The 27,009-nt window shown below is 34.3% G+C and overlaps 1 protein-coding gene and 1 non-coding gene across 2 annotated transcripts in view; both read left to right on the top strand.

Annotated features, from left to right (window-relative positions):
• Positions 1-27,009, top strand: part of LOC113502091 — a 121,488-nt gene that overhangs the window by 67,477 nt on the left and 27,002 nt on the right. The window contains exons 2-4 of the mRNA XM_026883472.1: positions 3,201-3,959; positions 10,034-10,217; positions 15,688-15,811. Coding sequence (XP_026739273.1) covers positions 3,201-3,959; positions 10,034-10,217; positions 15,688-15,811 — 1,067 coding nt within the window. The remainder of the gene's footprint in view (positions 1-3,200; positions 3,960-10,033; positions 10,218-15,687; positions 15,812-27,009) is intronic.
• Positions 23,501-23,573, top strand: Trnaa-agc. The gene has a single exon. It is a non-coding gene; the product is annotated as a tRNA-Ala (tRNA).

Raw genomic sequence — 27,009 nt, forward strand, 5'->3', positions numbered from 1 at the left:
GATTTAAGTGTATTGACTCTGAACAAACTTTCGCGAAATGTTAAATGAGTAGGCCTTGAGATGTTATTTTGTTTGCTATTGTTTTATTTAAGGACACGATGTGTGATATCGTTGTTTGTTTTTTTTTTGTTTATGAAATGGGTTTTTATAACCAGTATTTTTTTAATAACATACCTACAGATAAATGAGAAGGGATTTTTGTCTAAAAGTTACACAATCTACTGCCATATTACGTAGCGTACGTGGGTTTGTACCTCTCTTCTCCCACTTCCTATCAAATCATCCCAACAGTTTCAAACCCTGAAATACGTCACTTCAGTGACGTCACTCTGCCTTGTCACCCGACACTTGTAACTCGGGTAATTATACTCGATTATATAACGAGCAGGAGCCTGAAGCTTTAATTATGACAAAGTAATTGTCGTAGGCTTTGATCGTCTTCACGCCTACGTTGTTAACGTGTAAGCGAAGTGTTGAATAAAAGGATAATATATTTTATATTGTTGTTTTTGATGTGGCCTTTTTGGAATTATTTTTATTTAGGTTTTTTTTCAGACAATAGAACTGATTTGGATTTAATAAGTTTTTTTTTTCTCAGTATAACAGTTACAGTTCACTTACTTATTTAGTATTTACCGTTGATTATGGTTTTATAACGAAGCCTGAAAAATTATACAACAAAAAATTATGAAGACTGCATATACTAGGTGTTAAGGTAAATAAATATCAATAAATAAAAATGTATAATTGGAAAATATTTGTCATTTTCATTAACCTCATCCAGAAACATATTACGAGAAACTTAAACAAAACCCTGAATATCAGCATATAATAATTGACGAATTCATTTAAAACACTATGTAATTCCTTTAGAAGTTAATTTGCTTTACAACCTTTATGTTTTTAGATAATGAAATTGTAGAGCATTTAAGCATTTATGTTTTTATTATCCAAATGGATTCTTATTTTCGAATGAAATTTGGTAGTACCCTTTACTTCATTTATTATTCTGAATAGCGCATTACTACTTTCAGCAGTCACGGTCTTAACACGAAATTGTAGAGTAAAAAAGTCTTATTACACTGTTCCTTTTGTAAAGAGAACCCCACAATATGGTTCTACACTATAACCATCAGCATAATATTGCTATTCGCCGTACTTTTATCCCAAAAATTTCAATAACGGTAGCGGTTCAAAGATCCGACGGAGGTTGGAAAATAAAGGCACTAAGTGTTCTTTTCACTGCCGGCTGGTGGTATACGCTCGGCTTGAAAAGTTGGAAAGTCGAATTTTTCATGAGCTCGCCAAATCGACAGATAAAGCATTATAAAATTATTTTGGCGAATCTTTTAGGGGTGTTGTTATATGGATTGGTATGACTTCTTTTATATTCATTGTATAGGGCATTTTTAAATATAAACCATAAATATACATCAATTGCTGCACTTATTCACATCGGAATCCATCCTGGTAACTACCAATCTTTGAGACGAACTTGAACAACTATATACAGGACATGATAAATAAAATAAACCTATGAATGTCCTACTGCTAGGCATAGACCTCTTCAGCGTGTATGGAGATTCAAGACGCAAATTAATCATATTTTTTTTTGTAACAAAATTTATACTTCAAGGATAACTAAGCTTTAGACCTAATAGTACCTTAAAATAGTGACGTTTTTTTTCTACCTGAATGAAGTCAGGTCTCCAAGTCACCGAGGATAAATAAATACAGTGTTATAGTTAGCTTTATAACATTATTGATACGTCTGGCAGACCAAATGTATTTATAGTTTGCCCAGACGAGCTCTCGTCTGATGTCGAGGTATCAAGGTAACTTAATTTACTTACCTCTGTTTATTTTAGATCTGTAAAAGTGCTTTCATTATTTAATGTCTTGGTTATTATTGAATGAATAGTATGATTTTTAAAATTTACTTGCCGTTCGTATCGATCTATATTTATTGGTTTAATAATAAATTAGGTATTTGTACAATGTTTGTTTAAAAATAGGATTTATCAAGTTATTTTTTATCTACATCCTCTTCTCTTTTCTCTCATTTCTTTATTTATATTCTCTGTTTTATCAATAGAAACGGAAAAACCTTACTTCTATTATAAACAAAATACTTTAGGATTCGACAAAGAAATGATTCGATCCATAAAAAAAAACTATAAAATAAACTGAACATTTTTTTTCAAGTCCTTTAAACCATTTTTTCGCATTCCTTTTGAATATAGGTAAAACTCTACTTCAATTCTAAACGCAAAGTAAACTCATCCGCTTTCAAGCGATAGCTACACAAATTGTATGCAACTATATGCCGACTCTATAAAAGATTGGTTACCTACTAGTTTATGCATGCGTACGCTCCAGCCCCGGTTAGAAGTCCCATTTTACTTGCAGCATTTGATTTCCTGTTGATATAACTGTTTTGCTTTGCAAAGAAAAGGAAATTGAGTAGTGTTGTGGTTTCAAGTGGAACTTGTCAAATGGATTTCTGAGTTGATTTTCGGAAGGAAATTATTACGTCATAAGGTTTTGTTTATTAGAAGATAGATTTTTGATTTTTTTTCCAAAAAATAATGTATACTCCTCATTATTATTTCTCGGTACTCCGTAAGCAGGACTGCTGAAAGCCTTTTTTTGAAAATTTTATGTTACTTAAAATTGTTTGTATACATTTGATTTGCTTCTTGGATTATTTGTAGATTAAATTATCTTCATTTGATCGATCATGAATGTAGTGCCAACCTTCACTACTTTTACATAAAAAATGTATTTTCAACGTCGTAAAAATTCGACATCACACACTATGTAGCACAATTTGTCATTTATAACAAGATGTCAATAAAGCCACTGTCACAGCTTCTAGAAATAAATAAAATATGATCTCATTACGTCAATGTAAGAAATGGAGCAAATGTTGCACGTGTTACAGCTTGTTATCTCGGGCAAATTGTACTCGCGAGATAACATTTTAAGGGAAATAAAATGTTGAAACTTATGTTAATACAAGACAATTTGCAAGGTGGCGTACTGCTTAAGACATCTCTTACTGTGATTACTTTTTGAAGAGGCAATTGTGAAACTATTTTAAGACTAAAACGTTTATGTCATGCGATTAACGATCGCTGAAGAAAATCTTTAAAGTCTGTGTGTGACATGTACTTATTTTCGCATTTCCATTGTTACAGAGAGCATCGACAAATCCGGTGAAGATCCCGTTATAGCTGCGCTAAGACCTTACGCGGCGCCCGATGATGATGACGGTTTTAAAGACGCATACAACTTCCAAAAGCTATTCGGCAACACATCAGTCACAAAACACGAAGTAACGACAGACGATGTGTCTTTAGTCGAGCATTTCATTAACGTAGAACATAGTTACGATACTAACGACACGAAAATTAATATAGACGACAATTTGGAACTTAGAGATTCTAATATCACAGCTGAGAATGTGACGATATCTCGACCAGTCCACGAGGATGTCGTGACCAAGTTCCTTAGATTGATAGAGACTCAACATTTGCTTGGAGAAAATTGTACCGCTGGTACTCACTTGAATTTGGGTGAAGGTGTAGTAGATAGGTATGCGCAAGAAAGATTTAGAATAGAAGCTGATGTCGCGGTGAATAGAGCGAATATGCTGACAAGACTGTGGAAGTACGCTGGTCCTTCAGTCATGCATAATGAGTATTTGCTCCATGCGAGCGTCTTCTCCATGGTCGAGTTCGATGATGATATATTCGCAGCAGGCAACTGTTATGACCAGCTTCAGTATAAGGACTATCAGTTATTCTGTCCGTTTGCTTACCGGCTGCCAGAAGGACCAATTCTTGCTAAGGACCTGGCAGTAGAGTACAAGTATTTAAGCAACACCTCAGAATGGTTCTATATCGCAAGGAAGAATGCGGAACGAGTGATCAGGAATCACAATCAGTTTAGAAGAGGTAAGTGATATTTTACTTTGAACTCTCTTGCCACTATGCCTCTGATACACATCAAGTAATACATGTCATTAATTAGGTCTGGTTTCAAACTTGAGACAATGATAATTAAGACCCTATATTTAAAGGACATGATTGGTACATAAAATTATTGACGACACATTTTTCAACTTCCGCAAGGGAATTAACCTTAATCGAGTCAACTAAGAGCACGTAATTCATAACTTGCTGAGCAAAGTTAGGCATATTGTCCGTTGCTTAAATATCTCTGAATAATCTTTACAGCAATAAACTTTCTAGTCAAAGCCAAGGCCACTCCTCCACTTGAGGACCCCCTTAAGCCATCATATTTAATTTTTAGCGGGATAGACATCTTTCAAGTCTCCACTTGACCATTTAAGCATTAAACGATCCCTGAGCTAAATTCCGAGGGGTATCAAAAAACAAAGTGAAGCGTCGAACAGTTTCAAGTGCTTTCCAGTGTCAAATTATTCAAAGACTTCCATGAATCTGGTGGCCAATCTTTTGTTTATACAAACAGTCAGGCCCCAAGGGTTTTGTAGCAGACCGATCGATTTAGTGTTATTTAAAACAATACTGAGTCAGCTTCTTTAGAATCTGCGCAGTCTATCAGCCAGACTGCTTTGACTACGAGTGAAATATTCATTCGGGTGACTTGTAAAACATTTCGTTTGGTACCAAGTTGTGAGGCAATTAGCCTTTTGTTCAGACTTGCTGAATCCAATAAACATGGCAACGATCAGACGGTTGAGTCGCAAGTATTCTTCACTTTAGTGCTGAAGTTACACTTGTTTTGATTAGAAATTGAGACTTATTTAAAAGTGAATAGTACGAATTGGTCTTCATTTTATGTTTATTAGTTTAGAACCTGAGGTTGGATGAACCCTTCCTAATACTAATTTTATCAAGTTTCATTCGTTAGTTTTTATTCAAATAGTTGGTATGTTTTTGTTGTGAAAAAATATTATGGTCTTAGTAGTTATTTTGCTACTTTGACGACTTTATGCTCTGATGATTACCAGAAAAAATATATTTAATCAGCTTTTAAAAATCTTAATAAAACATCAACATTATAGACTGTATTTCTCCAATCTCATTTCGGTTCCCACCCAGCACAAAAACTCGAATGAAATATCATTAACCATTCGTGCTATAAATTCGGATCAAGTTAATCCACGAAATATATCGTGATCTCAATATTAGCATTCACACGACAATTCTACATTTTACACGAAACAATCGCGATCAATCCTTCGCGATTCAATTACCTCTGGGATCTGACTTCCTGAACTCCGGATGTGAGATTTCCGGGCTTATGACTGTTTACGGATCTTACGGTATTCCAATCTCTGTCAAATCCGTTCTTATTTTATTTTTAGTTAATTCCGTTGCTTTGGAACTAATAAGTCATCAAAAATTTAAGGAAAATAGGAAATAAAAAACGTGCTGGAAGAACTTGATTTGAAGTGATTAAATACAATACCGTTATGCTTAGGTTTGTGAAATTTATTACGGTTCTTTTAATCATGAAAATTGTTTAAACTCTTATGCTAAAGCCAATTTCTGAAAGAACGTGTTGTGTTTTTGCAATGTGCAATATACAAACAGGTCGACACAGAACAAGTGCTCAAGCTCTTGATAAAAAGAAACCTCAGTTTAATTCACTTCACGAGAGCTGAGACTAACGCCGGAGATGGAAACTTAGGAAAATCTCCTCGCGACGAACACCTAGTAAATTGTTTAAACAAGTTTGTTTTCGTCGCGTGGTAAAGTTGAACGGGTTTGTTCTCAATTACCGTTCATATGAAATGTAATATTCAGAGACAACTACTAGCTGTTTTGATACTAAAGGTGTTGTTTTGACGAGATAGCGAATGTAACCTCTTTGGTTACATTTTAAGCTACTTTAATTTAATATGGGGATACTCAAACCACGTGTTAGTCATAGATCTTAATTCAGGATTAAACAATTACCTTTTCAAAAAGCGAAATTTCAGTTCTAACCTAAAATCAAATCACTAACCTCACGTCCTCCTCTTACATATGAACAAACACACGCACAAGCAACACGCTTTCACATGTCTTGTACGGCCTATGAGAGTAGATAAATTCTCTTTACCAAAACTATTCGACAATATAAAAAGCCCTTTCAAAATCTCGAGCACTCTCGTATAGATCCACTCTAAGTCTTGTCCCTTTGTCCTAAACTTCGTAAATTACGGGCAGAACATTGTTTTTCTAGGCCTGAAAGGAAAACAGTCTGGCTGGCTGTTTACTTCTTCAAGTAACTTGTAAGAGTCAATTGAGACTTCGCTAAGTTAAGACAGATATTTTTTGCCGTCTGCCTTGAGAATAGTAGGTTTTGTTTGCTCTTTGTTGTTTGTATGTATTACCTGAATTAATTCTGCCATCTGGGAGGAAGAAGAAATCTGAATTTGATGCAAGTAATTAAATTAAAATATTTTTTTTAGTTTTATGATTAACTTAAATTCTCGGCAGACATTTTGATTAAAATTCAGCGGTTCCCACGAAAGAAGCCTGATTAAAAGAAGGTCGGATAGTCTAGACCTCAACATACAGTCCCCATATAACACTTCAGCTCTCCAAGTATAACTCAGGTCGTACATATTTCACGGTCATAAATATATACAGTGAAACGACGCTCCAAACGTTCGTAGGTAAATAAATATTTGTTTCGCCGTCCGTTTGTTGTTGACTCAACATTCCGCTTAAACATTTAAACTCATTTCTTAGAATTACGTAACAGGTACTACTCCCTAAAGATACTGAAACGACCGCTTGCTGTTTGTAGAGCACTGTTTCAAGGCTGTTTGTTACCTTAGAAATTATAAACCTTAATATTCTAGTAACGAAATACGTTTTTTTTAACTGCTTATTTATCGGTGTCGCCTGAACACTTTCAGGCCCAACCGAAATCCAATCATGTCTTAAGATTAAGAATGAAGGAACTAGCCGGGCGATACCGATAAATAAGTTGAGGAAACCGTTCTTAAACTATGGCGAAATCGGCTCACTAAAGTTATTCCAAAAAACGTTATATAGGATTTTGATCAGACTGCGTACAACAGATTTTCTAAATCGTTGACTATCATATATGACGACTATCATATGTTTAACAAACAGATTGATTAACAAACAGATTTGACGGGCCTGTTGGTCTAGTGGTTAGTGACCCTGACTGCTATACCGGAGGTCGTGGGTTCGATTCCCGCCCAGGATAAATGTTGTGTGATGAGCATGATCATTTGTTCTGGTGTCTGGGTGTAATTTATCTATAATATGTATGTATTTAGAAATATATAAGTAAGTTTATCAGTTGTCTGGTTACCATAACACAAGCTCTGCTTAGCTTGGGATCAGATAACCGTGTGTGAGTTGTCCCAGGATTAAAAAAAAAAAAAAAAAAAAAAGATGATTGATAAATTGAAATACGACTATAGTTCTCATCGTGCTAGTTTCATAAAACAGCAAAATTTTGCATAATAAATTCAACCAGTGTCACAAAAATATTACCAAAGAGTATGTTAAAACCAAGCCAAGCCGTATTCGCTTCTCAACCCGTCGGTATCTCAATTGGTCTTATTTAGGGTGCAGTAATTACTCCATTACACAATTAGGTTCATGTTCATTTATTAAAGGGCCAATAGTCTATACAATTGCGACCCCTCTGCTCCGAGCGAGACCCTATTGTTATGGCTGGACCCTGATTTGATTCGGATAGAACAGTTCTGATTTTGAGTGGATTAACTTTCGTTGGTTATTGGATTGGTATGTATGAATTCTGGTGCGAGACAGACAAATTGTGTGTGAGTAGTCTTTTGATATTTTGTGATTTTCTGGCCTTAGATCGATTTATATATTTTGAGTGAAAGCACTTAGTTTATGTCTGCTTCCTTTCTGTTGATTTTTGCAACTAGGCAATGTTGCTGTTTTTATAATAAAACTTTCTTTTTATCATGAAATTAGCTACCGGCGTGGCACAGATAAAACCTTGTAGTAACGAATAATTATATTTATTCTTCCATTTGTTATTTAAGACTTGTCACTTGGAAGCGTAATTTCACGTCAAGTCTTCTGTTTCATGAGAGATAAAAATATTCAGCCCCTTAGCGACAAACCGAAATGTTTTGTTCGGAAAATAAAATTATAAACAAAAACCACGGAAATATGAAATGAATTGTTTCCGTGAACAATATTGAGTATACAAATAGAATTTTGCAACACAGGTAATTTTATTGTACATTTAATTTCAGCCGTCCGACGTCGGTAGAGTCTAACAAAAGTATATTTTGTTCGTTTGTAAGTGTTTCATACAAAATTGGCTCAATTGTATGTTGCAGTTGAAAGCTTTGTCTTTGTTTCAAGCAGTCAGTTATAGCATTTGAATATTTTTGTATAAACTATTGTCTTTCAAAATTCGTATCGCTATTAAAATACTATTCTTTTTCGGTTTCGCTACTTTTTCAAGTCTTCTTGCTTTATGCGAAAAACTACTGTTGACTTCAAAAATATCAATTGAGAAAATAAGAAGTGTAATTTTTCGAACCTAAATTGTAAAATACTGATGTGAAAGTTTAGGTTGTGAGACTTTTTCTTCCATTTTCATGATTTTAACTTGTCTAAACTCTTATGTATTAAGACAACTGAATACCTGATAAAATTATCAGTGAACAAATACGCAAATCGTATTTGTGTAATTTAAACAGTATTTGCAGTACATTGCGGAGTTGCGCTGCTGTGTTTTAATAACTGTCCGATCATCGACGGCAATGTACGGAATTTAGGCAAATAGTCGTCGTATCTAGTTCCATAGTACAGGGGCTATAGTATTGCATTATATATAAGCAAGCAATAGCACGAGAGGAGAGCCATAACACTCATTGCTATGGCAGTTTCGTTTCAGGTTAATGAAAGTTTGGTGTCCATGAATTATTAATATCATATCACCGTTCCCAACTCGGTTACGCGAGAATGTAATTATTGTTTCCTCTTCCTCGTATCAGTGTCATAACAGTTCTGAATTTTTGAGATTAAAAATATTTTTTGGAGATTTTTATTTATTAATATTTTGTGTATACTCAAAATATTAGAGAAAAATACAACAGTGCGAAATAAGATTTTTAAACACGTATGTATTTGCTGCAGATAATTTTTTATTCAGTAGTCAGTGTGTGTCAGTGAGTACCATTATATTATACTAGCTGTTGTTCGCGACTTCGTTCCCGTGGGTAGAAGAAGATATAAGTTATGATTTATACCCCTCCTGTTTTTTTTCACATTTTCCATTGTATCTTCGCTCCTATTAGTCGCAGCGTGATGGTTTATAGCCTAAAGCCTTCCTCGATTAATGGTCTATTCAACACAAAAAGAATTTTTCAATTTGGACCAGTAGTTCCTGAGATTAGCGCGTTCAAACAAACAAACAAACAAACAAACAAACAAACAAACTCTTCAGCTTTATATATTAGTATAGATATAGATTAATATTATCATTTCACAAACAAATAAGCAGGAAGCACGCCATCAAACAGTTTGTCTGTTCAATAAATAAATGCGTCTCGTGCAATTCTCCTCCAATTATCCAAGAGACCACTTCCGTATAATTATTGCCTTTATTTCATTGATTAGCTTACGTTTTGTCTGCGTTTACGAGTTTTCTGATGAGATATTTCTGTATTATCGTCTTTTAATACGTCCAGATGTACTTTAATGGCTCAGATTATAATATTATTAACTTCATTTTTTGAAGAACCAGTCGAAATTAGATCGCAATAAATCTCCGACTCTCACTTTGATGTTTGTGGTTATCAATATATACTTTAGCAACATTTAAAAATTATAAAAAAGGGCATCAAAGCAATATTACAGAAATAGGAATTATTTTTTAATATTAAAACTGATCGTACATCGTGAATTTAAAATATTACACGAATGGCTATACAGAATATTACTAGAAGGACCTTATAGAACATCAACTAAAACCTTTTTAAAACTTACAATATTACCAATCATACTACCCCGCACCTCTGTTCCAGGTTTCAACACATACACTTACAACGACACAGCGCACACAGACAGAGAGCCGGACGAGATACTGTCAGTGACGTACGAGGACGGCAAGTGGTCGAAGCCGTACTACGACTGCGGTGGCGGCAACATCTGGATGCTCACCTACACTGTGCCCTTCTTCGGGTATAGTAATGGGACCTACTTCTTCAAGTAAGTTCGTTTTTGTTGTTTAAAAACGTTTATTGAAATAAAATTGTCTTTTGGGCAGCTGTTACTTTGGACAGTGGGAGAGCTATGTGCGAGTACTTTAATGTCATTTTCGCGAGTGAATGAATTTTGTAGTGCAGCTAAGCAATACTATCTGTATTGCTTAGCTGCACTACAAAATTAAGTCACTGTATTAAAAGAGGTTGTATGTAGCAAGTTTAGTGCAAACCATACCAAAGGATAGCAAAAAAGATAAACCAAATTGAAAATTTTATACGAAAAGAATATTTAGTTAATCGTTATCGATACATTTGACAATAAAGAAAGCCTTAAAATATCATACCAAACGGAAAATCATTCAAACGTTTAACACTACACGACCACAATTTCCGTCTCAACAAACGGGACAAAAACTCCGCTCAAAAAAGATTGAACACGAAAATAGAAGTTATCAGTTCCATTCGGAGTCGTTTGAGCAATAACACAGATCGGGTCAGTGATACGAGCCGGCCGTTTGTCCAAGAAAATGGATTATTCATGGATACCACAGTATCAGGGCGATCTGTTTGCTTAAACGTATGTAAGGTTTCTTGGTTTGGAAGGCAAACTCTAGCTTGCGAAGACGTATTTCGGGGATACTGTTACGAGGTTCGAAGTTTGGTATTAACTAAGGAGTTTTAATATCTTCGGTACCTAAGACGAAGACTAGGTGTAAGTTTGATTAGGGGTTAAGGCAGCTATCAGATTTAAGAGAGCGAGTAGTGAAAGTAAATCTGTCTCGAATTAATGTTTCATTAAAATTCGTTAGTATGCCATTGCAAAGAAGAGACCTTGACCTCTTTTACATGATTATACCCATAAACTTCACTCTAAATAATGGGGTCTGAAGGTTTAACAAGGCTTCATATCCGAAAAATAATCACATATTATATCAAAGTCCTTCCCATACGACAACAACGGCTTAAAAAATAGCCTTCATTACTACCAAACTTTCCCAAAAAATATCGTAGGAAGCCATATTTCCTCGAGGGTCGGACCCTTTGGCAATAAATCTTTTATTACAAAACTGAGAATATCATATGATTAATACAGGAGCTAGCCCTTATCCACAAAAAGATAGGCACCTACAAAGGACCAGGGTGATTGATTCATGAACGCCATCTGGTGGTCAAAAAGTAGACAGGTTGACCGATAACTCTTTTTGGTGTGGATGACATTTTGCCATCATTGTCAGGCAGAAATCTGTAAACGGTTAATTTATGTAAAAGTGGTACATGTTGTAATGTTTATTTGGACAGGTTTATATGTGATTTGTTACCTAGTCTTAGTTACTGTTTTTAGTAATTCGGAGAAAACTTTGTAGCGATAATTTATTTATTTTAAGTCGAGTCCCCTCTATAATTTATGCACGAAGCATAAAATAAGCAATACTACAATTTAACATGAAAAATGTAATTTTATTCTTGGCAGTAACAGCACTTTGCGTTTAATCTTTATGTTTGCTTCTTTATATTCTTTACTGATATTACGTACATTCGAATTTGCTTCAGCCCTATTCGAATGAGTAAAAATTGTTGATTTATGATGAAACTACATCAAAATACTCGAAGCCTGGTATTATTTATTTTTAAACAAAAGTCTTAAGTATACACCATATTATTTGGTAGAAACTTCTATGATTTATTGATTTTCGTAATATTGAATATAGGCCATTAATTTTCCCGTATTCATAACCTTCGATCTTATTTCGATCGCATTCAATTTCATTCGAGAATATTCCTGATACTCTTTAAATGTTTATCGATTAATTAATTTTTTTATTCAGATAATATATGGTCGGTAAAGTTCCTGTATCCAGCAAACTTCGTTCTGTGATTTCTAAACCAGCCCGTGCGCCAAACAAAAGCACACTAAAGCATACAGTGAAATAAAGTATACACTCTTTATACCTACGCCTAAAAAATAGTAAAAAAAGATTACGCGCAGAGCATGCGTGACGGATCAAGAGACTCCTGCTTAGACAATTGGGGCTCGAGTGTTTATAGTCGGCGAGAGTCCGATACGTAACCACGCTGTGCTCTCAGAGTAGGTTGAAATCATTAGCTTTTCACTACAGACAAAAACGAAGGGGAAAAATGGTCATACACAGGTGTAGTAGAATCAGATACATAAAATAAAAATAGGTTTAAACACAAACATTATGAGGAAGAGTCTTTTTCTATTTATAACGCAGTATTTTGATAGGAAGTATTTTAGAATAACTTTTGAAACCTTTTTGTATTTTGTTACACATTTGCCGTATGGTAATCCAAGATCAACAAATATTTAAATGATGTTAACATAAAAAGGGTTCAAACAAAATGTTGGGATGGTATAACGAAAATAAATGTTCGATCTGAATTTGTTATATTGCCATCTTAATTCGGAAGGAAGTCAGTTATGTACGCTACTGATGTGTTTAGGGATGGTTGGACATAAAAAGAGGTGCCTACAAGTTCCAATTGGAAACCGTTTCTTGGTATCAGTTCCAAACAACCGTTTACATAAGAACTAAATTTCTTTGAACTCTTTGAGACAAAGCTTACATCTCTGTTACCATGGTCTGTATCTAATGAATAAGAAACAAGTGAATACAGTTTCATTTCGATATTTTTTTATGTATGGAGCTTACTTTTGAATAAAGATCTTTTTGGAAACGAACTCGCAAACAGCTTACCCTACAAACCCAGATCCCAAAGAAAGCTCATGATTTAAATTTAATTACTAGCCTCAAATCGGTTTATCGTCCGTGTCTGAAGCAGTAGAAAGGAACCAACCAGGGAGCTATAAATTGGACCAAAAATATCGCTTAACCCAAACGAAATTTGTTGGAAAATTTGTTAATTCAATGGCAAATGATATATAGTGTATTTCGTTTTTAAATCAGCATGTGTTGACGTGGAAGTGAAATACTAGTGTGGTCAATGGTGTGGCAGTGAATTATATGACGTCACGAATAATCAATGTTTAGACAGTTAGTGTGCAGCGTTATGGAGTTGACTACATGCTTTTATTGTAAAATCAAATCAAAATTCAGATGCCTGCTAATACCAGACACAAAATATCGAGAAAAGATTTGTCCTCCTCAACAGAAATATTAATAATTATGTATAATTTTCTGCTTACACTATAAAATTTTAAAACATTGCGTCAGTCATGTCACCATACCGATGCAACAATATTTAAATAGAAAACAGATAATACAAAACAAACAATTAAACATCAACATTTAAATAAAAGTAAATTAAACTCTAAAACCCAAACCCGAGCTTTTATTCAGCTGACCCATCATAACAAAACTGCACTGCAATGCAAAATAAATTAAACATTTCACTTAAATTTGCATACGACTAGCATGAAATCCTTTGCTCTGAAATGTCATATAAGCGTCGCATAAATGTCATATTAATTTCGTGGTGTAGTGGCTAATGGTTGGCAGGACCACCGTCCTTTACAGGGGCATTACCATAATCTGTCACCGCGGTGTCTGTGCGTACATTTGTGAGATACTGGGGCACTGGATGGAATTAGATTATATGGTAATGTGGAATACAAGATGCAGGACTCTGTAAAGGACTGGTCCTTAGCTGGAAAATAATTTACTTGGCTCGGATTGGATCTCTGGAAATAAGTGGCCATCTTTTTTTATTTAATCCGACGTTAGATGCCACTTTTTGCAACTTTAGTATTGCATGAAGGAGAACAGTAAATAGATACTTCTTTTCTATATTGTGTCTGTTCTGCAAATACTAAATGAGTGATACCACTGAAATTGGATAAAAGAGATCAATTAAAAAAAAACTTTTTAATGAATTGGAATTTGAAAAAGCGACTTCTTGTTCTGATATGACAAGATGAGTATCTCCGGCAATCTGGAAAAATCGGGCCAATGTATTATAAAATATTATAGGTCATACGTATTTACCGAATTTTTTAGTCCAAAGGTCGTATATTGTCCGAAATATTAATTTTGATCGTCCTTTATCCCTAAAGCCCGTATCAGTCTAGCCCTCAGATCATTATGATTCAAAACACAGTCCCTACGATCCGTGATTCTTAAGTCTGTAATATCATTTGAAATTCAACTAACTTCGGTAATACAGTCGTTTGCTGGGTTTAATCCAAAAAGTTTTGATGAAAATTAATTTAATTTGGGCAAGTTAAATCGGTGTGTTTTAATGTCGTGCATCACCGAATTATGACTCTTAATAGCCTGTTTCGGATGTTTCTAATTTTAAATGTTTTGGTGATTATTTTAGTTTGAGTGCGACTACAATTTATTTTATTTTAATCAATTCATATTTGCGTGCACGTTTAGCCGAGTGATACAGGTCAGCACAATAAAACCATAGAGGTTTTGTCTTTTGTAACAATTCGTTACCCAAGCTTTTTTGGGATCCACGTGTGTTTGTCCTTAGTCTGACTGCCTTTTCACCCTGCATGTGACTTGAATGCCGAATGGTACACATTAACTTGCCTATCATAATAGAAGCAATTATGGATGTAACTAGGTATATGTTGGTTCATAATTATCAGATATGTATATTACGTTAATTGCTAATCTCATTCAAGATTAATCGCCGAGCATGGTAATCGATCTGTTTACTATAATAAAACATAATGATAATATACTATATTCATATAATTCTAGCCTATTAATGTCCCGCTGCTGGGCATAGGCCCAATGGATGAGTTTCGAGCATTACTGCTCCTTCGGGTTATTGATAACCAATTTCAATATTTGGAAACTAGATTTTCTCACGATGTTTTCCTTCATTGTTGTCAGAGGTGTTTTAGAATAAGGAATAACAAGTAATTTGACAAAGTTACATTGGTACCTGACAGCGTTGAGATAGAAAATTTATCTCGTGCATACAAATACGCAATAACACCACAACTAAACTTTAACTAACAACAAAACTTTATATTCATGTAAATTATTTTGTTGATTGAGGAAAGTTTTTACCCTATTAGACTTCACACTATTCCGTTCAAAGCCAAATCTACTAAACACTAAACAACTGTTCATCTTTTCACGTGGTACCTCATTCTTCAACTAAGCACCAGTGTTTTACAACAACCGGTTTCAGCTAAGCACCAGTGTTTTACAAGGAGCGACTGCCTATCTGACCTCCTTAACCCAGTTACCTGGGCAACACGATACCCCTTGGTTAGACTGGCTGTCAGACTTTTTCAAGCTTCTGACTACCTGTAACGACTGTCAAAGATGTAGGAATAACAGCCGGGACCCACAATTTAACGTGCCTTCCGAAACACGGAGGAACTCGTTATGACAAAGATAGTCACCCATCTACGGACCAACCGCGTCAAGCATAGCTTAACCTGCGATCGAATCACTTATGCGGTTATAGCTTAGCCACGAGCTCTCTTCTGTTACGCTACCTATAACTAATAATACCTCATTTGTTCCTAGGGGTACAAGCGGTATTGACATAGATCTTCGGCGAGTGGATATCGACCAATGCCCCATTCGATCCGGCTCTACACAACTCAACATATTCGCCGGTACTGACAAATGCAAGAAGAAGACTACCGAAGTAAGTGACCTTGTATATTTGTTGTATAAGCAGGATACACAAAATTGACGAACAGGTGGGGAGGGTATTGAGTTGTCATTTGACTTTCTAGATAATGAATATGATCTCTAGACAGGAGCCAATGGCATGCGACATTTATGTAGTCCACATATTGGGCTCACATTGTATCTTTCATTTGTACACCAAATAAGAATTGAAGCAAAAAAAATTTTCCTCATCGGGTAACAATTTTATTTCTTCGTGATATGTAACTTTCTTATACACTTCTTTAACATTCAAAGATTATATAGACCTAAAGACCGCAAGTACTTGTGTTATATCATTTTTTTCCCTCATTTTACAGACAACAAACAAAACAGCATTTCAAATAATATATGTGTTGTTTACCAAACAAACCCTTTATGAAACCTTATCATCGTGCTATTTATAATTAGTCTAACCTTTAATTCTAACGCTAAAGATAACGTATTATGTGCGAAACCACAACATCGCCAAAGCTTCCCTTTGCACCTAACAAACATTATAGTATCCTTTTAACAATTGAAGAACATTTACCACAAAGTTTAATACATGATCAAACGAACAAAATTTGCGAATTCCGTTTCAAATATCACAGACACTAGGGATGGTGCTTTTTCCAAATTTGTCATGAATTTGAATGAATAAAACAGTATATATCACCTCTGCGTATAGATTTTGCGAAGTCTAAACGTCACGTCACTCCCTATCTAGTAAATCTTTAAACCATGTAATCTTTACAATCATTATTGTCGTGGAAAAAATACGTGTCCAACATTTTTGGCTGTCGAAAAGGTATTTGACAGACTTCTTTATATCAAGTCGTCTCTCTTAATAGCCTCATTTAATGCTAATGATAGCATATTATCACATCGAGTAAATGCCATACCCCTGGTGATTTACAATCCTATAGTTACAACTGCCATACAAACCCATAGGGGTCAACTTGTACATTGAAACGTATTAAGACTTAACTCATCAAGTATGGTAGACTTAAAACGTCTTGTATACCAAGAGCCTTACAGTTCCGGTATTCTATAGCTTTAAGTATGTGAAGTTCGGTCCGAGTAAAGGATACCAAAGGCCTTAGAAAACAGAAATTGTAACAATTTTCAGGGAAACCCTTCAAGTTGTTGGTTGAGGCGAAAGCAAAGTTAGTAGTTCAGTAAGTGGTTAAAGTTCCGATAATTTTGGGTTTTGAGAACCTTATTGTTTGCGAAAAAAATGTGAAAAAATGTTTGCACTTCTTAAAAAGAAAACTGGTTCTTAAGGAAATCTGTTTCTCGTGCAAAATATTAACTTTCTTCGTCCGTCGTGACGTTGGTTATTATACACTGTAAGGAATATTGCTGCTAATCAAAATAAAACTGTAGGAATATTACATAGAATCTATAATACAATTTTTTTAGTTGTCATTTATGACTACTTACTGTATAACATTCTGCGATCAATCAAACTCTGATAAAAGTAACGAAAAATCTTTTTTTGACCTTTCGATACCCTTCTCTTGTTATTTGCATCTACTCCATATAAGACCTTTAGCACAATATACATAACAACAATATCATAACCTGTGTCCCGGCTTAGAAAAGGGTAAAGTAGGCTTCTATATTGTATCCCTTATCTACAGCTGGAGGTGTTATCTTCAGGCTGACGGGTCGTTGAGACCCTTAAAATAGGGTTAAGTTATGTATCGTCAACTGTCACGTATACAAAAGATTTAGAAGAGATTTAGTTCTAAGATTGGCTCAGCGTTTTGGTAAAAAAAACTGAAAAAATAATGGTGAATTAGTATAATACTGTTTACTTATTCAATATTATAAATAAGACGACTCTCCCTGCTTTAAACGTGATTTAAAACTCTCTGGTATAAGGCTTGTATGTATGGCTTGGATGTAACTAAACTAACCTTACCTGATTTAGCAGTTCATATTCATTCTCGTCTCTACCTTTAACCTGACACGTGATAGATTTATAAAATGTATCCCCACACCTTAACCCAGACAGGTCAACTAACAGGTGCATGCACACTAAGATTAGACCGGGCTAAAAAAAAAATGTATATTTTAGTTCATAGTTCGGCAATTGACAGCCTTCATAAAACAATTTCGAATTCAAAATATCAGCACTTTGTGAAATATAACTCAATATATTACCTTCGGGACCCGAGAGCTGCTGTAAGGGTCGGGACTCAATCTTTATCACAAAGCTTAGTTTTAAGAGTACGTGTTTTAGATCTTCGACGACTGTTAAAGAGGTTTGTTGTATTGTATTAAACATAGAAAATGCAATTGAAATGATCTAAGGAAGTTTCGGGTTTGAAATATTCTGCTTTATCTGGAAGATTTTCTCTCATTTTAAATAATATTATTAACATTACATTAAAAAGAAAGTGGAAGAAGTTAGAAGACTTACTGATAAAAATATTGGCAACTAATTATAACTTTTGGGTCATGAGCCAAAAACTTACTAATATAAGTAAAAAGGTGTGCTTCTTGGTTTAAGGTTTGAAATTTTTACAAAATCACTTTTACGAAAACATTCTAAATCATCAAAAAAACACCTTCAATTACATTTCAAATAATTTGAAGACAATTTACAGAATTACCGCTATCCGCAATCCCAACAAACGGGAACAAATACCCAATATTCAAAGATTTGTAGGTTCTCAACGCAAGGCTGTTACTCAAACAAAATACTGGGAACACATCAATACTGGGCCCGTCCTAACGTTTGTTGATCAAACAGAGTGTCCATTGTAGACTGTGTGCACCAGCATCGCTAAGTGTTCGCGAGGGATACTCGCTGAATCAATAGGATTGAAGATATTGTGCTATTTCGATAGGATCTATTTAGTTCTATGAGGTATATACAGCCTTTTTATGTTTATATCTAACGTTCTTCTGAATCTTTTCGTTTGTTTTGTTTTGGAATTAAAAGTTGCTCTTGCTAAGAAAACATCAAATTCATCTTATGTCTGTTTTAAATATACTTGTTGGTCGTTTTGATTAGATTTTTACAACTCAATTTTGAGGCACTTCCCGATGCACAATGCAATTTACAACTATAAAAACGGCTAAACCGATTTTGACAAATTTGAATGGGGTGACATTTATAAACGTTGGTTTTTAGAATTTTAATATCTATCAATCTTATATCATTACATCTTTACATGAGTGATAGTTGACGGTTTTTTTATTACCTATACTATTGTTGGCGGTTGACTATACTACGAATATATTAAGATTTAACCCAAAGTCTTGTAAGAAAATAGTAACAAACATCACCCATAAATAAAGTAGCAACAAATCACTTTGCAGAGCAGTAAGTACGAAAATTTATGTTAGAACTGCATATTAAACCAAGACTTTCAAATTGACCTAGAAACGAAAAACTACCACAAATCAGTGTTTATCAGACTTGTCAAACTTCATCCGACAGGTGCACTAGAGAACATTTTTGCATATCATGTTTTGCACCTAGAATATATTTTGTAAGTTTCGGTACTGCATATACTCGTACTAAACATTGGATTTCATCCAAAAAGTTGCAAAGTTTTTGAAATTCTAATAAGTCACAGAAGTGCACCTGATTCGGAAAAGTATTTCGTTTTTATTGTGAGGAAAGTTTATGAATAAATAATAGTGCGGAAGTGTTTTTTGGACGGCGGAGCTAGGAGTAAGTTACGGCTATTTGAGGTGCTTCTAAGACTAAAAATTTATTACAAATCAAAATAATTTATAACTTTATTTGATTCGTTATAATTGGTTTCGGGTTCCTTAATTTATAGTTAAAGCTTCTCCGGATTTTTTTATGGAACTGCATCGGTTTTAATCATTAACCAATACTACCTAATGATTTTCTTCTATGTACGTAGTAACTTTTTTTACATTTATTCTAATTGTGTGAACCATGTTGTTGCTTAAGTACTTATGCGTTACAACTTGCTACTTATATATCCAAACAATACTACCATTAACCAATATAAATCGATAAATAAAACCAACGACCACATTTCTGTTAACATTTCATTTAAAACAAAAGGACACTGTTCTACTCGGTATATGCCAGCAATACATTCAGTCACCGATACCGGTAACCGGCTTAAGTGCGATTGTATCTACTGTGCACGAATACCACTAAATAATTCCACGCCATCAATATTGATACGGTGCAATAATTTAGCGGTGACCTGGGAGTTACTGCCTTTCAATGTACATAGATTTGATACTTAAGGTAGTAAGGAATACAGTACAAATTGATTAACCGAGGTTAACCCTTTGCAGACTGGTATTATATCTTGCTTGTCAAGGTTCAAGTTAGGTGTGATTGGTCTTCAGTCTTCTATTCATCCTTTGTCGATTGATTGAGATTTAAGAAAAGCCAAAAAGGGTGGGTGATTTAGGGTGATGGCTACATAATATGATTCTTTGAAGTTATAGCCTAATGTTTGGGTATTCGTTTTTTTTTTAACATCGGACTCTGAACTGGCACTTTTGTTGCTGGGGAAATTGAAAGCGCAATAAGCGTAGTGTGGTTTTTCGTTTTCATCATTACAAGTTTTAAGTTAAGACGCCATCGTATTATTTGTATACACATATTATGGAAGCATGAGGTAGGTGCTGTGATAGGTTTTTTCCACCAATACTGTACACAAATATTTAAAGTGAATTCAGAATCCATTTATTTTTTTGCCAAACCCTCTAATCTAGCTACTAGACTTACCGAGGGTAACCTTTGTTAATGGTAAATAAAAAAAAAGGATTCACGTGTAAAGCAATCATTTTCGTCCACTGCTGGACATAGGCTTCCCACGAGTCGCGAGTCGTACTCATCATCAAACATACATATATTAAAAACCTCAATAAGCCGGAATTCAAACATAAATTCCTATGATACATTGCTGCGATTTAAACAAAATTCAATTCTATTTAATTAATGTTTCGCACAGCAATTTTGACATTATTTTGTGTCGACATTCCATTGCACGCATTCGACCAACGTTATTCACTATTCGATCAGTCAACTATTGGTGTTGCAATGAAATAAACAAAACCAGAAACCAAACGATTATTTATTTGGTTTTTTGATTTATTGGCATGCCATGTGTTTATCAAACCGAAAGTAAAATATGCCAGCATAAAAATGTGACGTTTTAGTGTTTATTTTTTTTATTTTGTGGCTATGCTGCTGTACTTCAGACTGTTATGATTGTCAATTATATTTTTTTTAATGGAACTAAACTAAAATTAACTAAAAACTACTAACTAAAATTCAGTATTTACTTTATTGACATCGTGTTTTGTTTTTACATTCCTTTGCTTACAAAATAAAAAAAAATCTTTTTTTAACAATTCGTCTAATTTTACTTCCATTTTATTTTTTCTTTAGGTAAATCTTCAAAACCTTTTTTCTAACGCTGATCTCTTATCAAATACCATCAGTGGCCTGAATAGCGTGAGAAAATATCTTCAGACACACGTGTTGATATTCTCCTAATCTTTTACACGTGCTTTCATGAAATGGAGGGTTAATCCTATACAAGCCCTCTCATCAATTTCATTTTTACCATGAAATAAGTTTCCTATTAAAGAAATAAAGACCACAAAAGGTATTCGTCGACTAGCGGATCTTTTGACGCTATAAAAGGAATGTAGCACAAATTCCTTTACATAGAGTTTGGAGGTATAGATTGATTTTGAAATGAAATTGTTGCCTTTAATTCGATCAAATACTTTAAGTATAGACCCACGACTAAATTGTTGACTGGCTATTAAGTTTGTGCGGAACCCTCAATGTGACGCATCTGGCTCGAACTGGATCTGTTACTCGTATTATATTGTTTTTGACGGCAAACATTATCTTCAAGTCTAAATGCTGAAAGGGCCTTCATAGGATTCAAAGTTGTTTGGTGTTAGGCCTTGCTATATGTCATGAAGAGTAGGGTAGAGAGCAACTTGTTACCAACACAGCAAACAGGTGCACATGTCATGGGCACCTTAGATGTTATGGTTATCTTCGAGATAAATTGACCTTCAAGTTGACAATTCTAAACAGTTTTCAGTTTCAGTACTAGGTACAAAAATGAAAACAAAAATTGTATACATTGCAAAAAAAAGTATTTACTCCGTAATATAAATAAAAGTGGAAGTGTAATAATATGTTGGTATTCTTTCATTGTTAAAGTATTTACGATGGTTACCATAAAAGGTGAGCCTTTTAAATGTTATAGGAAAAGTTTCTGGTATTGCTAAATATATTGCCCCCTAACAACTCTCCAGTTACTGGGTGTTGTTTATAACCCTAGTTTATGGCCCTTAGACTAATGGATTAGGCTAGAATTAGACTAGTAACAGGCCGAATATTTATGACTATAAAAATATTATTGTTCCCATTTTCTCAAGATAAATATGAGAGCCAGTTTCATTACAAGAATGAAGCGTGTAATTTTAATAAGAAAAAGAGAATTGATAATATGGAATTCATTATTTTTCCATCTAACTTAATATTTTTACTGTTGTTATCTTTGAAATAACTTTTTCTAAAAGCTATCGCCCATTTTCGTAGAAATAATGTTGTACGTACCAAAAGAGGAACGTAAAAACTTTCACTTGAAGCTTAATTGAAGACATGCTTAAAATAATAACAGCAATTTATAAAACAAGATCCTTTGTGGCAAATTGAATACAAAAATAGTCCAAGAATAATTCTTAGGAAAATCTTCAACAATTTTCTTTTAACATTCTTAACCGCCTATCTCATTAACTGTAGCAAAAATAAAAATAACTAAAGCTGTTACGACACCCTCAAGAAGCAATGAAGTAGCTGAGAAGAAATCTTTATAAACTTACAACTTTTAAAACTTAATAACAAAGATTTCATTTTTATCTAGGGAACAGAAAAAAGAGTTTTTTTGTAAGATTTGTATGAAGAAACTAATTTTATACAAAGGAACTTAGGCATGATATTATTATTATTTTACATTTGCGTAAATATTTTTACGTATCTTCTATTATATGAAATTCTCGTGCTACGATTTACCAAATTGAACTCCTCCAAAAACGGCACGACCGATTCTCGTGTAATTTCGTTTGCGTATCGGAAACAATGTTTGCTAAGACACCTAATTTTGACATAAATTCCCATTTATTAATTTTTAATCGTGCCGATTATCACACGTTACTTATTTATCATACGTAACAAGAGGCCTACCATCTCGCCTCTTAAAGAGAGTCGGCTTTACTTGTAGGATCGTGACGGTGCATTATGTAGCGCAAAACAGCGCTTCATAATGCACCCTTAAAGCACACTTCAGCTTTTGTAACAGTTTTACTTTAAAATGTGGTGGTGGGCACCTCCGCCTTGTTATCTCTGCATCTCCTTGTGGTTAACTGGGAGAGAATGCCTCAGGTATTAAATACGCCATTATTTTCCATGTATAAGAAGAATATCATGTACATCGTAAATAAATAAATATCAACAGAGACACTGACCGATTACCGAGATTTAAAGGGAATTTAAAACTTCAGTACTGCTAAACACATGTAAAAAGCCTGCACTAACAGCAAAACAGTCATTTCGTATATTAATATTGCTCTGAAAGATAACAATAGAGCAAAAACAGTAGGCACATTGCAGAATGCATAGGGTAATTTGAATTCGTATTTCACCGGGGGCGTAGCTCAGATGGTAGAGCGCTCGCTTAGCATGCGAGAGGTACCGGGATCGATACCCGGCGCCTCCAGTACCCGCAAAGAATATAAAAACTTTTGCTTTAAAATGTGAATATTTATAGAAGTTTTTTTTAATAAAATTCTTCATTTTCTTGTATTTAGTTTCTTGTATTTTTTTAACATTATCTGAAACTACAATACCTCTAATGCCTCATACCCTAACACACATAGACATTCTTTCTACGGTTATCTTTTCTGGGTACTTATCAACCTGTCACATATAACCCTGATGAACTCGTTGGGGTGGGTCAGACACCGGGCCGCTGCGAACCGAGAGAGTGCGTGCAGGTTGCATATGTAGTGAAACTTCGCGGGCATCGGCGGTGGAGCCACTATTATTATCTGGTAAGAGAATAATTGGTAAGTGAGGTGTTGATTTGAAGAGCTACAGATAGAGTAAGATAGATCTGTACTGAGTGTTTCGTCATTTTTTTTCCTATACGTAGAGTATTAAGGATGCGATGTGTAGGGTAAACGAACCAATGTGAAGTCCAGTGTCTATCTTCAAATAGTCTTGAAGAATTGTTATCTCATAGATTTAGTTTTTACTCCAAAGATTAAACGCGAGAGGTATATAGAGTACAAAGAAAAAATATTCACGAGTGTCAAAAAACGGATACGGTATTAAAATGAAATATTGATTGTGATGGAAAGACTTTAAATCGAATGACTTCAGTGAGTATTTCACAATATTTATTTCTTAAATATTAATTCTACAATATTGTCTCCTTATATAAGGAACTTATTGTTAACAATAACGTAACAAAATGTAGAGTCGTTTCACAGGTCTCAATCCAATACAAAAAGTTCTAAAAAAAGTCATAACATTCTACCTTCCCCAACCGGCCTTTAGAACGATCATCCTACCCCTGTATATGGACAACAATAAAAGTTGACCAGCATAAAAAATAAACTCACTACTACAAACACATAAACGTCAAAACACATTGAGCTGGCAACAAAAGAGAAAAATTAATCGGAACGTATACCCGTATTTTGTTTCTCACCGTCGTTTTATAAGGGTTTTTTTTATGTGGCTATATAATATTGTGTGTTTGTATGTCTAAATGTGTTGTGTTTTATACAGACGTCAGCGTTTAGTAGTACCACAGATTTATATATTTGCGTTACATTTGTAAAATTATTTTGAAACACTATACCTATATAACTATTACTTTCAATGCCCCATGGAACAGCAAACCGACACGACCGGAGCATGATCAGGCGACCAACACTTTTAAGTGACTTGACATGAGAGAACAGGTCAAAAGTAAACAGAGTTGAAACGAATATATTATTATCACTACGAGATGGTGCTGGCTTTATTTATATAAACAATAGACGAATCTACTTCAAATCACAAAATAATTTGGGTCAAACTTTGAAACAATTACTTAAATATCCTTAATATGTACATTAGAACTACTAAAACTGTAGAATAACAGAAATGGCAAGTAGTACCGCAGCCCTTAGCTAGTATTATTATACAAATAGACGCAACGACATAAAATAATTACAATGAAATACTCAATGAAGAATGAAAAGCAATAAATCTTCCTGCACACTAACAACTTATTTATACACTGCAGTTATTCAACGTCATCTGAACCGACAAAATACCATTTCGGTAACAGTTGGTATTGCAGCACGATTCAATCCTAAACGGAGATAGGAACACGCTAACCCGTCAACCTGTCAAGCTATGAAGTACAAGGCCCACTCAATCATGGCAACCAGAGCTGTATTCCCAAATTGACTTTTACCACAGCGGCTATAAAAAACAAGAGACTGACGAAAATCTGTCGTTATTTACATTTTAAAAGACAACCATAACCAAATTCTAAAGCCAACTGTAGCCAGGTGCTATTTCACAATAAAATTGTGCTAAAAGCTTGGGTTATAAGTATTAGAAGTTATCTTCTAATACTTATAACCCAAGCTAGGTAGGCAAGCTAGATAGGCTGACAACTCCAGTATGTAATTTTAATATTAATTTAAAAGAATGTTATAATAATCTTGATTTTTGACATCAGTGAAAATATTAATTTTGAGCTTCTAGCACCTACACTCAATATTTTTAATTAATACTCAGATATAAAACCTTCTCAATAGCTTTCATGATTACTTATTGTTAAAACGTTTTGTATTTTAGGACCTTAACCGTGAAGCTTGGGAGAATATTCTAAAGCAACTGCTCTGCTTTCTTATCGTCGCATAAAATAATGTTAGAAGCTGTTTGTCTCGCCAAATTAGTTTCGTTAGTTTAATACAATTTGAGCGTTTACTTTGAGCAGAGTATTAAAAAATTCAACGACCCGTCTTAGGTGCCGTCGTAAAAACATTTTTTAACTTAATAACGTGTTTATTTTATACCGTGCTTACACTGAGAAAATGTAATTTTGAATAATAATATTATCCTAACTATATTTAACCTTAAAAAGATTTTGAGTGAGCTTAAATCTTGTTTTCTTGCCAGTGTTGGCGTCAGACCAAGCATATTTCATAATGTAAATTTTTCAGACCGTGGCATGAGAATTTGCCGGTAAACAATACAGAAGCAATTTCGGTCATAAAGGTTTAATGTACCTTCAATACTAACATTTCAGGCAAGCAAATAATTTTCACATTTGCGACCATTTTTATTCACAAACGTGCTTGACTTATTGAAGCTATTTACTAATTGATTACACCAAACAGATCGTCAAAGATCAGTCTATTTATCGAGTTAGAAGACGATTTTTGGCATGATAATTTTCTCATACACGCTGCGCAACGACTTAAATATCCGACAACCCAATGTTTTATCTTTAGAATGTGTCCCGCAGTCGTTTCTTCTAGACTTAAATCGTCTGCTATCTAAGTCTCGCATAGCCTTAGCCGAGACTACGCAAAACTTCGCAGCCATACTTTTTTATACGTCAGTATTTCTGCGAGCGACTTTCATATGTTTTACGATAATGTATCGAGACTCGAAATACCCAGTTCATTTTGTTTATTCTCGACGTGATCAGGTTTTTGAGGGCAAAGGGACACATGTGGGGTTGTAAGGCTTCGATAATGTCTGTCGTAAGGACGTAAGCCTCTGAAGTTGGGTGTTTAGCATTCCGGGAGAGTAGACTTAAGATGAAATTGATTTGTGGCGAACTGGTTCAAGGAAGTTTCTTTTATGTAGAGTGTGCTGAACTTTGGTCGCAATCTTAAAATACTTGGAATGTGAATTCGAGTGTATTATGTATCAAAGTTGTTCGCTTTTAGGGCTTTGCTTTAATGTTTGTTCTTAGTTTATAATTCTGTACTAAAATCGATTGTTATTTGATATAGACAGTCTTCCTATAGTAAGCATTTAGCAGAATACTTAGCTGCCATTAAGTCTCTATATTCAATTGGCATTCTGTATAATCTTAATATATAATCGTCATAAAATATGACGTAAAGTTTTTTTCTTAA

This window comes from Trichoplusia ni, chromosome 16 (assembly GCF_003590095.1).
Source record: "Trichoplusia ni isolate ovarian cell line Hi5 chromosome 16, tn1, whole genome shotgun sequence".
Taxonomy (NCBI): Eukaryota; Metazoa; Arthropoda; class Insecta; order Lepidoptera; family Noctuidae; genus Trichoplusia; species Trichoplusia ni.